The sequence below is a fragment of the Mytilus californianus genome, unplaced genomic scaffold (assembly GCF_021869535.1).
Source record: "Mytilus californianus isolate M0D057914Y unplaced genomic scaffold, xbMytCali1.0.p SCAF_3, whole genome shotgun sequence".
NCBI lineage: Eukaryota > Metazoa > Mollusca > Bivalvia > Mytilida > Mytilidae > Mytilus > Mytilus californianus.
Window position 1 is genome coordinate 39176731 of NW_026262679.1, and position 13578 is coordinate 39190308.

Here is a 13578-nt window from a genome sequence, read left to right on the forward strand (position 1 = left end):
ATGTGTACTCAAAGCGTTTGAAGAACGTCATATAAGAATTTCATACATCTAAGTTCGACAAATGTTGAGCTGTAAAAGTATGATTTGATTATATTAATTTTGACGTTATCATAGTGTCATTACCATAATTTTTGAAAAGAAGTATTTGACATATAATGGTAATTTTACTCATAGTATTTGTTTTGATCGGCAATATGATATATGCCATACCAACATTTTTTTTACCAACATTAACATCGTTTTATTAGATATTTTGTTGATAAATATTTTTTTGGGTAAGACTTTTGCCGATATTTACATTGTAATGACAAAAGTGAGATTATCATAACAGTTTTTGCAGTTTTGTATGAGATGTAAGTCGATTGAAGCCCGAACAAAAATTTTAAAACAAATTTAAAAGATCTCGATACTGATATCTGACATACTAGTGTTTTGTAACTATCTAAAGAATGTTTTAATAAAGACTTGTAATATCTTTTGATTTTTTTTAATTCATGTGATTAAAATATCAAATTTTTATACCTTCTCCTTTGATTGTAAAATGGTAAATATTATTATCATTTTCGCCAAATGTCAAATTGATTAAATTGAAGTTGCAATGGCAGTATAAAGATATAAGAAGATGTGGTATGAGTGCCTATGAGACAACTCTCCATCCTAGTCAAAATTTATAAAATAAACCAATATAGGTCAAAGTACGGTCTTCAACACGGAGCCTTGGCTCACACCGAACAGCAAGTTATAAAGGGCCCCAAAAATTACTACTAGTGTAAAACCATTCAAACGGGAAAACCAACGGTCTAATTTATATCAAAAACGAGAAACGAGAAACACTTATGACCCACATCAACAAACGACAACTACTGAACATCAGATTCCTGACTTAGGACAGGTGCAAACAATTGCAGCGGGTTTAACCGTTTTAATGGTACCAAACCTTCACCCTTATCTGAAACAATAGTGTAACATCACAACATAGAAAGACACACTATAAGATACCAATTGAAATGGCTTAACTCAATCAAAAGACATACTAACACCAGTGCACATACACTGAACAAATAAATTTGATCTATGATACAATGTAAATACAAAATAAATAAACAAAGGGAAGATTAATGACGATCTTGTAGATCCTTAATGTCTTGATGATCCTTAACTTTGTTTGTTCTGTATATAGAAATAACTTTATTTCAATAAGAAAACCGTACTTATTTGGAAGGAAGGTAGATATTTTTAACAATTTACTTACCACTATTGAAAAATATTAAAACACTATTAAAGAAAAGACTTCATCACTACACGTATGATTTAGCACTATCTTACGAAATCAACAATATTGAAAACAATCTGTGCAAAGTCCACGTGGTATAAAACAGAACATTTTTGTCTATTAATCATCAGTATCAATATAGTAAAAATATTAAAGTTCTGTTTCGTATTTTTCTATTTGTTAGTTTTTCCTTTCAAACGCATGTTAAACAATCATGAAATTTTGTTCCCTGAATTCAGTAATTATTTTATGAAAAATTATATACAGTTGAAAAAAAATAAGTAAAATATGACAATTCTTTTTTAGGATGACTGTCTAGATATGGTGCAAGATTATAGCAACCCTTTAAAGTTTTTTAATAACCGAGGTCTATATATGGAGATACAGTGTAACACACTTAAACTAGGAGATAGAGTAAGACGAGGGCCAGATTGGACTTGGGATGATCAAGATCTAGGTCTACCAGGAACAGTTGTTGGACGGAATCGAGACAGTATGAATTTGATTTAAATTTAACACAAACATACATGCATACATATATACAATAAAATAAAATTGAGAATGGAAATGGGGAATGTGTCAAAGAGACAACAACCCGACAAAAGAGCAGAAAACAGCCCAAGGCCACCAATGGGTCTTCAACACAGCGAGAAAATCCCGCACCCGGAGGCGGGCTTCAGCTGGCCCCTAAACAAAAATGTGTACTAGTTCAGTGAAATTGGAAGTCACACTAATCTCCGAGACATATAATAGAACTAATATAAAAAAAAACATACAAGACTAACAAAGGCCAGATGCTCCTGACTTGGGACACACGCAAAAATGCGGCGGGGTTAAACATGTTTTGTGAGATATCAACCTTCCCCCTATACCTCTAGCCAATGTAGAATAAACAAACACTATTCAATAAACACACAAACAAACAAACACACATGCATTCACATTCAAAATGAAAGATTTTTTTATTCAGACATGAAAACGTGAAAAAATGCTTATAACAATAATTTATCAGTTTGAAATTAATGTTTTAACTAAAAATGTACTGTTTTAAGCGGGAACAAGCTGATATGTAAAGTTTAAAATGTAAATCTCATATCAGAAATGATATGTCTTATTCATTTGATTCATTCATGGATTTTTACATTTCATAAATTCTGTTATGCCTCACTGGCCGAGTGGTCTAAGTGATTCATCTACTGTATCAATAACGAGTCAACACTGATGTTGTGAGCTCAAATCTCCACAAGTTGCATGTGCGCTCGACTCAAATCCTAATTTACGGAGATTGTCATTTCCCTTACAGAAAATCGGTGGTAGTCTCCGGGGACTCCGTCTCCCTGCAATCAAAATTGACGCCACGAAATTTCCAATTGTACTGAAAGTGACATATATTGACTTTTATTCTAGGCTCGCTATTCAATAAAGCATGGGTTCTAGTTGAATGGGATCATGGAAAACATGTATATCCCTATATGTATGATGAACAGATGGATACATTTCACATAAAAAAAGTCAATGAACCTAGAATTCTGGTCGATGAGATGATAGCAGTTGGTTGTAGAGTTGTCAGAGGTGAATAAATTATGCAGTGATAGCAATTTCAAACTAAAACGTCCACAGAACTTTGTCTACCCAATTTAACAAGATAAAAACCACTGTTTTAATGGAACGTTTCCTGTTTTAATGCAACGTTTTCAGTTTTAATGCAACGTTTTGTGTTTTAATGTTTTTGCAAGTTGTTAATGACTGAAGAAAGAGAAAATAGAATTTATATAATCACATAACCTGAAATTTAAATGTTCTTGTACATGCATGTAGTAATAACGGAATTTATATATAGGTCTTAACTGGAAATATGGAGACCATGATGGAGGTATAGGGACGTTAGGAACAGTATTGAACCTGAACGAAGAAGGGAAAGTAGTTGTGAGTTGTTTTGTTCAATAATGCCATCGATTACTAATAACACAATCGTGCATGCCTATTTTGATATATTTTAAAATGTGTCAAATCTCAATGCATATTTCAATGTTAGGACAACAAAACTAAGATGTATTTAACAAGAATAACCATGTTGACTTTAAGACGAACGCATGTTTCCCTGTAGATAATTTAGGATAAAATAGCTGGTAGATAAAATACGAATAAGATAAACTTATCATATCCGAAGCAAAAAAGTTTTGATATTCAAATTAAAGAATAGGAATATCCATCGAAAATTTTCAAAGCAGAGATGTAGTTGTAATATTATACCCCATTTGATGTTTATATATCATAGAAAAGTAATTGATAAAAAATCCTATTTTTACTGTATAGTTAATTTGTTCTATGGAAACTTATAATATTTTGATGAAACTTCATCGAACAATGATTTGTTAAAATGTTTAATAGTTAAATTTATATTATATGATATTAAAAAGGTGGTAGTGATGGTATAAGGATTATAAGCTTTTAAAAAATTTCAAGTCTCAAACTAATTGTTTTAAAACATTCCTGTCGTTGCTTTAAAAATACTATTTTCTAACTCTTTTTCTGATAAAGTTCGAGATGGTTCAATTTGCTTTTGATAAATGATAACAAGAAGTAAAGTTCATTGAGGAAAGATAATGTCAATTATATTTTGATTTTTAAGGTCAGATGGGACAGGGAAAATGTAGGCATATATAAATTTGGATGTAATGGACTTTTTGAAGTGAAGCTGTGGTAAATATTTAATTTAACAATTATTGCTTACAACTATGCTGTCAACTAAAATAAGATATAACTTTATTTTAATGTATTTAATAAAGTAGAACTGTCTTAAAAGTAATAAATTTATTTGCGAGGTTGTTTTTACTTTTTTTACGTAAAGTTAGTAATTCATCATTGTTTTCCGGGTTATCTTTAGAGACCATTTTAATGCTTCAAAGAGACACTTACAATACGTTTATTTTGGGGTAAAAACCTTGTTTACGATAAATCTGTACTTACCTGTCTGAAAACATTTGCAATTACCCTTTAGTAATGCCACACACAATCGCTAACTTTTATAATATCTCCCCATAACGATCTCCACAAAGAGGCGGATTAAATATATTCAACTTTGACACTTCCTCAGGTGGGGAGGCGGGACGGGTCAGACAGGTAAGTACAGATTTATCGTAAACAAGGTTTTTACCCCCAAAAAACCGTAGTTTATATCAAAATCTGTACTTACCTGTCTGAAAAAATGTGCAAAGAATTTGCAACATAACACCAAAAGGTGGCGAGAAAGTAAACAAGTAAACAATAAATATCTACCTTAATACTTCTTCTATTTCTGTTAGTCGTCTGCAAATTGCAGCTTTGGCAAAACGAGATTCTAAATCTGGCACATCCTTCAAGTAAAATGAAGTGAATGTTGTCTCATTAGTCCGATGAGCCGCTTTTAAAATCTCTTAAGAGGAAAGTCCATTGAATAATACCCATGAGGTTGATAATTTTCTGGTACAATGAGCTCTGGCTGACTGTTTCATTATCTGCATGCTCATATGCAAATTTAAATGTATCTACTATCCAGCGTGCTACTGAATCTTTAGAAGATTCCACATGATTGTTCTTTTGATAAGTAATAAAAAGTTTCTCTGATTTGCGCAAAGAATCAGTTCTTTTAACATAGGCTAATAATGATATACACGGGCATAGTGGTAAAGTGTTTGCATCTGTTGCAAAGTTATCGAATTTAGGAATAGATACTGGCTCCCAGGGTTTATTTAAAGTTTGAGTTTTAGCTAGAAATTGCATATTAGGCAATAAACGTATTCCTCTGTGTTCTCTACTAAAATGGTTGTCATTAATTGAGAAACTGTGTATTTCACGTTCTCTTGCAGCTGATGCAAAACGAAAAACAGTCCTCATTGTTAAAATTTTTAACTCTGCTTCTTGTAGTGGTTCAAAGGGAGTCTTTGTTAACATTGATAACACAAATGTCAAATTCGAATTTGGAGCCAACTGTCGAGTTGGTGGATGAATGTTGTACAATCTTTTTATTTAATTACTTAAATTTTCGGTAATTGACATTTTGTCTTTAGATAAATGTTGTATCAATGATATGGCTGACCTATAACCAGCTAAAGTAATTGACTTGCATTTCTTAACTGAATGTAAAAACATTAGAAATTCAGATTTTTCTGGCACAGTTGCCCTACTGGGATTGATACTCCTTTCCTGACACCAGCTGTGAAATAATTTGAGCCTTGCATTGAAAACTGGCTGACTGTGTATAGATTGTTTCGTGCATTTGAAATAATTGAAGCCATATGTGGTGAAAATCCTTTTGCAGTATAAGACTGTTTGGCACTTTCCAAGCTACAAGATCTAGAACACTCGAAAATGGATGGTAAATTCCGTTTTGACTAAGAAGATTCTGTTGTACAGGCAATTTTATCGGAAAGTTTATCAAAAGGTCCAGAAGTTGACTGTACCATGATTGTCTTGGCCACACTGGGGCAATCAGCAATATTACACAATCCTCATTCTTTTTTTTGTAACACTGTGTTTAAAATTATAGGTGGAGGGAAGGCATAAGCAAACATTCCTGTCCAGTTCATTGACAGTGCATCTACTGAAACTGCTGTCTCATCCGGCTAAGGAGAGAAAAACACTGGCAGCTTCTTGTTCTTTGAAGCCGCAAACAGATCTATCACTGGTGTTCCCAAATGATGAAATAAAAGATTTACTATTGTTATATCTAACTCCCATTCTGTCAACCGAATTGAATCCTTCCCCCTAGACAAAACATCTGCTATGACATTCTTTTCTCCCGGAATATGAACAGCGTGTAACCTGATCTTGTGAATCGTGTACCATTTCAACAAATCCCGTGTCAGGTAACAAAGCTCTGGGGATCGAGTCCCTCCCTGTTTGTTCAGATTACTGACAACAGTAGCATTGTCTGTTCTCACTAGAACACTCTTGCATTTTACTTGTGCTAACTGCACAACTTTCAGTTCTAGCCAATTGATGTGTTTCATTTTGTATTGAACTTACCACGCTCCTGCTATTTAATGAGTGTTTATATGGGCTCCCCAACCTGACTGTGACGCATCTGTCACTAGAGTCACTTGAGCAGATTCCTGCTCCAACGGTACTCCCTTGAAGAAATTGTTCTGGTTTAACCACCAGTGTAGATGTTCCTGAAGTGGCTGGTACATAGGTATCATGTGATTTAAACCATGACGAATTGGTTGCTACCAAGCTAATAGGAAGAGCTGAATCGGTCTGATGTGTAACCGTGCCATTGGAATCAGATCTATGCACGACGCGATTAGACCAGGTAGTCTCAACATTGCACGTGCCTCTACTGTTGGCAAACGTATAATAATGTAAATCAATTGATTTATATTTTTGAACCTCTCCTCAAATGAATCACTGCTCCTAAGTTCTCTATAGTTTGAGTTGGGATCAAACACGATTTTTGAACATTGATTATTGAACCCAGTGTTTTTAACAATACCTGAGTGTAAAGTAAATGTTATTTCAGCGAAACTTTGCTGTGGTTCTTTAACCTCCAGCATCTAGATACATGAAAATATGAATCATTTTTTTTCACAGAAATGCACCTATTACTGTCATTATTTTGGTGAAATCTCTTGGAGCTGACCTATGACAAAGAAGGTAGAGCCCGCTATTGATAGCTTTAACCTATTCCACTAAAGCGGAGGAACTGTCTGTAATACTTGTGAATGGGGATATGGAAGTATGCATCTTTTAAGTCCAGTCTTACTGCCCACTCCCCAATTTTTAGACTTTTTAGAATGGACCTTAGAGTTTTCATTTTGAAATATTGATGGATTGGTTTAGTGGTTTTAGATTTGAAATAGGTCTCATACCTCCCAGGCAATTTGGTTCTTAGAATATTCGGCTGTAACATCCCTGATTTTCTACATTTTTTTGAACAAGGTATTTCCCTCTTCTTATATAGAAGATCGTTTGGTACCTACTCTAGGTACAATTGTCTCTTTTACTCCTGTAAAAGCTGGAATTTCTATGAAATCTAATATTAAACCGTTTGTCACTATTTAATTTCTAACTTGTCCTGAGTTATAAAAGTCCACTGACTGTGAAAATGTAAAAGGCGAGTTCCTACCTGGAGTCCTCCCGCAGGCAAATAATTTTTCATTGTTTGTAATTTTTCTGGGTGATATTGTTCCATAAAAATGATTCTTTACCTCCTTGTTTTGATGCAAGGCACGAATATTAGACAAAGTGTCAGTGCCACGACAATCATTAGAATCTTGTTTCAGTTCTTGCATTTTTAACAGGTTTGACATTAGAAAATTCAACAGATGAGTTTCGCTTTCTTGATCCTTCGTCAAAATTTTGCCTGCTAGGCACAAAAGAAGAACGATAAACATTCTGTGTTTCTTTTGCATCACGAATATTCTTAGCAGAGGAATGCAAAGTTTCAAAATATTTACCACCAAAGAGTTAAGCACCATTCAAGGGTAATTTCAACAACTTAGCTGATGTGGCTTTGCTACTGAAATCTACTGTTTTCTAGAAAGTTTTCCTTCTGGTCATAACAGGATTAGCAATTATACGTAAAGTCATATCTTCCATAGATTTGAAACATGCTACTTAAGCTGAACATGCTTCTACTCTATCTTATTCAGACTCCACTTCATCAATATAGCTAGCTATCATAGATCCATATAAAACAACAAAGCTCTACATGAATTGTCTACATTTTTTTAAAATTGGTATCCATTTCCCTGTGAAAGGAATGTAGGGAATAAGAAAATTGTTTATGGTCTGCAAAGCCTTTTTTTTTTACTGCCCATAGTAGAAGACAACCCCTCCTCTATATTGTCATCAAGCTTTGGAGGTGAACAAAATTCGCAGAAATCTTGCTTAAAAACCATAAAGGCTTTGTCATCTCTTAGGCGCACTGATCTGTTCTTAAGCCTACCAGACATAGCTTTCTTTTCTACACTTTTAAAAATCTCAATAGTTGTGCCTTCTAAAGGCAATTTCAAATGTGTTGCCTGATTTGGTTTACCAGGATTAAGACGTGACGATAAATATGAAGGTCGTGCTTCATCCTTTTCAACGTCCTCTGAACAATTAACGTTCAACTTATTAGCCATTTTATGCAGAAATTTATTCCACTGAATTTGATTAGTAGACCCTGGAGCGCATTCACTAACAAGAGAAGCATCATGTTCAAAGTGAGAGTTTCATTGTTATTGTCATCTGAACATACTGAACCTATGATACTTATTTCATCATCTTGTGATCTTACAGAGATCTGATCATCAGGTACAAACTTACTGTAATGAGGTCTTGTTTTAGAACAAGAAGGAATTGGGTCTTGTTTCAACTCCGTGTCAGTCATGGCACGTGGTAACAGCTGTTTAAGTTGTATTTGAACCGGTTCAGTAATGAACTTGTTAGAATCAACTGCCTCGTAATACAAAACGGGCATATCATTCCGTGTGTCCTCTGCACACTTGTCACTTTCGATCTTATAAAAGTTTGGAGATGCCAATGCACTCGGCATTTTCACAACGTCCTTTTTTCTGCCAACCTCCTTCACAGAAGAGTTTGCGGCTAATGAAATTTTACCCCTAGCTTTATCTAACAATTTATCAACGATAGATCGCCTTTAATCATCCCATTCCCGGCAAATGTCACATAGGAAACCATTATGACATATTCGGTGCCCAAAACATTCATCGTGATTGTCTATCAAAAAGAGAGGCGAAAGATACCAGAAGAACAGTCAAACTCACAGATCGAAATCAAACCGACAACGCCATGGCCAAAAAATAAAAAGACAAACAGACAAATAATAATACACAAGACACAACATAGAAAACTACAGACTAAGCAACACGAACCCCACCAAAAACTGGGGGTGATCTCAGGTGCTCCGTAAGGGTAAGCAGATCCTGCTTCACATGTGGCACCCGTCGTGTTGCTCATGTTATTACAAATCCGGTAAATAATCTAATTCGGTAGGTCACATTCGTGGTGAAAAAGGAAGTGGATTGTAATTACGACATAAGGAACATATCCGATATCATCTGTGAAACGGTTATTCCATAACGGTCAACCAACTCGTGATGGCGTCCGTAAAATTTACGAATTCACATTCATACGTGCACTACATATTTTACAACTCGTAAATTTATCCTCCATATCTTTATCTTCCATCGGTGGCTATCCAATTATAGACAAAACGACGATTGCCTGATGTTCTAATGCGAAATTAGATCGTAGCCATTACATTCGCTAAAGGTAAAGTGATCTTCTTTGTGGAGATCGTCATGGGGAGATAATCTAAAAGTTAGCGATTGTGTGTGGGGTTACTAAAGGATAATTGCAAATATTTTCAGACAGGTGAGTACAGATTTTGATAAAAACATGGAATATCTGAAAAATGACAGACAACTGTATGTGCAATTGAAAACATAGATATATGCCCGCAATGTAAAAGAACACTAAAAACACTACACAAACGGGTAGAACATAAATTCAAAAGAAATTAGACAAAAGATAACAAATGTGATGATATAATGGCTTTTTTTTATGATGTTGAATAAATAATTTGTCGTCTTGCTATTTGTACTATATTTCAGTGATGATTTGTCAAACAGTGCAAGTAGAATGTCATATGTGGAAAGCAAAAGGTCTGTTCATTCTGAACAAAGGTTTAGGCACACAGAACCTGGAAAATATCGAAATACTTTAGAAACTATGTTCACAAATGAATGTGATAAAGAGGACTATCTTATTCCTTTATATTCAGATACTTCAGGTGAGACAAATATACAAGAATTCTTAGCTTTGAAATGGGAAATCATTAAACACTCGATCACACAATAAGAAGACATTCAGACACATGCTTTGTATTTTTTAAAATCACTTGTCGATATATACATGCCTTAATGAATAGAAATTACCATATATAACGCCAAACTTTGAGACCAAAATATAAATGTTGAAAAAAAAAACGTCATAAAATTGGAAACGTTCTCCCAGCAAGAATGTAATCTTTCAAAAATGATAAAAGATATATAAAATCTCAACTGACTGAGATTAAAAAAAAATACTTTTGTCGACAAAAGTAATGGTTTCAATCTCAGAATTTTATGAACTTTATTATATTAATACCTATTTAAAAAGAGAAACACAAATAACATATAAGTACTCAACAACGAATGAAACTAACGGATTATGCATGGTATTTGCAAAATGTAACAGGTAAAAGCTTATACTACAGCTATTTTTTTATCTTTTTAAAAGTCAGTGCCATTTGGGAATACCAAAAAGGTTCACAATGGATGAAATATCCATCCGGAATAAATGTGAAGATTGAAAAAGCATATCAGAGGAAGAAAACAGGAAAAATCACTATCGAAATGGACCGTACGACGTAAGTCTTTCTTTTAAAATTGATTAAAAAATATTAAAATGTAAGAGGTATTTTCTAATTATGCATGAGCAAGAAATAGCCACTTAATTGTGAAGTACTTAACAAGAACAAAATAAGATTTTTGAATACACGTACATTCGACATGTAAAATATTTTGATTTTTAAATTGGGTTCAAACGTAAAACTTCTTAGATATGAAAAAAGACAAATATTCTCGGTTTTATAATGATATTTTACTGATTTTAGATACATAGTCAATTTTTCAAGAATGATACAGGCAAACGCCAATAACAAAACAGAAATGGCTGTAAGAAGGAAAGGTGAGTTGATATTTTTAACTTAGTAATTAAATGCTTCTGACCGCCACTTTCTGTGCAAATTAATTTGAATTAAAAATTTAGCATAAACGTACAAAAAATAAACAACTAAAATGCAGGCAATCAGGAAGGAGCTGCGAAATATGTGTCAATGAACAGCAAATTAACGGCATAGGAAGATATCTAAATGTCTTATATATTTCGGACCTTTTCATATAGATATGATAATCATCAATCATTTAAAAGGACATGACTGTCACAAAACTTTGTTTTATTTAAAACTTAACATTATACATAACAAAACAATATATATTTAGGTCTTTACTCTTTTTACACAGCAGAATATGTATTTGTTTTGAAGGTACATGCTACTTATTTTTGACAATTATAGAGTGCTGATATGATACTACCTATAAACAAGAAATGATTAATGATACGTAATATGTTGAACTGAAATGACAATAACCACTTATTGATCATGTATAATATTCTTTACGTTTTAGATATATTCATAATTGCTGTGGTTTTTGCGATGACATTATCCTAATATGCATGTGCTTTTTTTTCAGATTGATGACTACTTATTACAGTGACTAAACCAACCATATGGGTTTCCCGGTCCGCTATAAGTACACATCAAAGTATCAGCAGTACAGATAATGAAGTGAAACTAAAAATAACAGTTAGATGAAACAGTACGCTATGCTAACAGACAATTACTTTAGTCGCCAAAAACTGCCAACAAAGTCCAACACCGTGTAATATATTGGAATGTAGAATTATTTGCATGCATCTGCAATATTTGTATTTGTATTTCTTAACTGTATTTATCTTTAAACAAAAACTTCAAATCACATTTTCCTTCGTATTTATGACATTCATTCTTCTATTTACATATATTTATACTAAATGGCATTTTCCTTCGTTCGTATGTACAAATTCGTATGAGGTTATAATGAACTTTATTTTATCTTCCTTGTGTACGAAATCGGTTATAATGAACTTCATTCGATTAGGTAATGACAACCTTTATCTTCGAGAAACAAAGTTATTTCAGATATTACATATAGAATCCTCTGATTTTGTATGCTCGTTGATAACACAAAGTCTCCCAAACTCTATACTGGAGTAAATTGCAAATAAAATCTTTGCAACCCCGATTGCAGTCAAATCCCTATTGAAGAGTCAATAAAAATTACCAAAGGCATGTTGTATTTCTAATGTACATCTGAAAAACAATTTTGATCTTAAACGTTTATTTGAACCGAACAGCTCTTAAAATACTAAACAATAAACACTTGACTTGAGAATTGCCTCATTGGCAATTATACCACATCAACGTATTTACGTATTATCCACTGCGGTAAAGTCAGTACTGTTCAGACAACTCGCTTGCAGTCAATTTAGATCTGTTCAGTTATGTTCATGCTGTCCAGTAGTTGTTATTTACCTATACGTAAGTCTAAAAATTGACCGAAACATTTATTGTTCAGACCTTTCAGACGATTAAAACGACCGTTTAAGACTAAAGTTCGTTTACTAGTGACGTATTTTATACCATTTTGAGAACAATTGTGAATGCTCTATCATACAAAAGTACGTACATCCTATGCCAAAGAAATTCTCGCTTTTATATTAACTGAACGTTACCACACATAATGCGTGTACATGCAAACTATCATCTCAAAATTATCTACTATTCTTAGTCATGTGGTTAACGTTAGGTTAAAAGGAGGTTAAATGTAAAAGTAGCTAAATATTAAAAGGGTTGTAGTTTGAACTGTTATTCCCTATTGTGCCCAATTCTCTAATGTTACATGTTGACTGAGTGTGAATTTGCATGGCGGGTGATGAATACAAAGTAGGAAACGTTTAACCTGTTGACGCACCCGTCTCGCACCTTTTGAAGTCCATGCGATTCACTCAGTTTTTGTTTGTTACTTTATTTGTATCTTCTTACTCGATTTATGAAATTTGAACATCGGTTAACTACTATTGTCTAAATATATTCATGAAAGATTATTATTTGGTCTATTTCAATCCCTAAGTTCTAAACGGCATTCATATTTAGTTAGCAGAGAAATCCAACATAATTTATATATTAGACATGAAAAGAATTTTGAATGGCTTACTCGGTGGAGTCAGGGGGAAATATTTATTTTCAGAAGTAAAGGACTTTTCCCAATGCCATTGTATATGGATTTTCTTCTAATGAACATACGACCATAGTTCTAATCCAACAATGTAATAACATAAACAAAATGTATCGCTACCAAAAACCAACCTCATTTTAACTACATTTAATTTATAAAAGACATGATTGAATATGTTTCCTCCTGTTATTTTTGGATGTAGTAAGCAATGTGTAGAATATTTGTCGATAGTTTTATAAGTAGTAACAAAGCATGTAAACAAATAATTCGAAAACATAGTAAATATTTATTTCCTGACATCCCTACCGCATTCAACTTCCCCTCGTCAATTATCACAAATGTTATGCTACATATAAAAAAAGAAGATGTGGTATGATTGCAAATGAGATACCTCTCCACCACCAGAGACCAAATGACGTCGTAGTATTTATAACCATA

The 13578-nt window shown here is 33.3% G+C and overlaps 1 protein-coding gene across 2 annotated transcripts in view; it reads left to right on the forward strand.

Annotated features, from left to right (window-relative positions):
• Positions 1-13314, forward strand: part of LOC127734535 (uncharacterized) — a 32344-nt gene extending 19030 nt beyond the window's left edge. Inside the window, exons 14-21 of one of the 2 annotated variants that reach the window (XM_052244458.1) lie at positions 1580-1766; positions 2681-2845; positions 3114-3199; positions 3906-3976; positions 9874-10052; positions 10541-10670; positions 10917-10990; positions 11557-13314. In XM_052244458.1, the coding sequence (XP_052100418.1) occupies positions 1580-1766; positions 2681-2845; positions 3114-3199; positions 3906-3976; positions 9874-10052; positions 10541-10670; positions 10917-10990; positions 11557-11561 (897 nt within the window). In that variant the 3' untranslated portion in view covers positions 11562-13314. Of the gene's footprint in view, positions 1-1579; positions 1767-2680; positions 2846-3113; positions 3200-3905; positions 3977-9873; positions 10053-10540; positions 10671-10916; positions 10991-11556 lie in introns of those variants that run through there. The other variant, XM_052244459.1, reaches the window with a different exon arrangement.
• Positions 13315-13578: the final 264 nt, after the last annotated feature.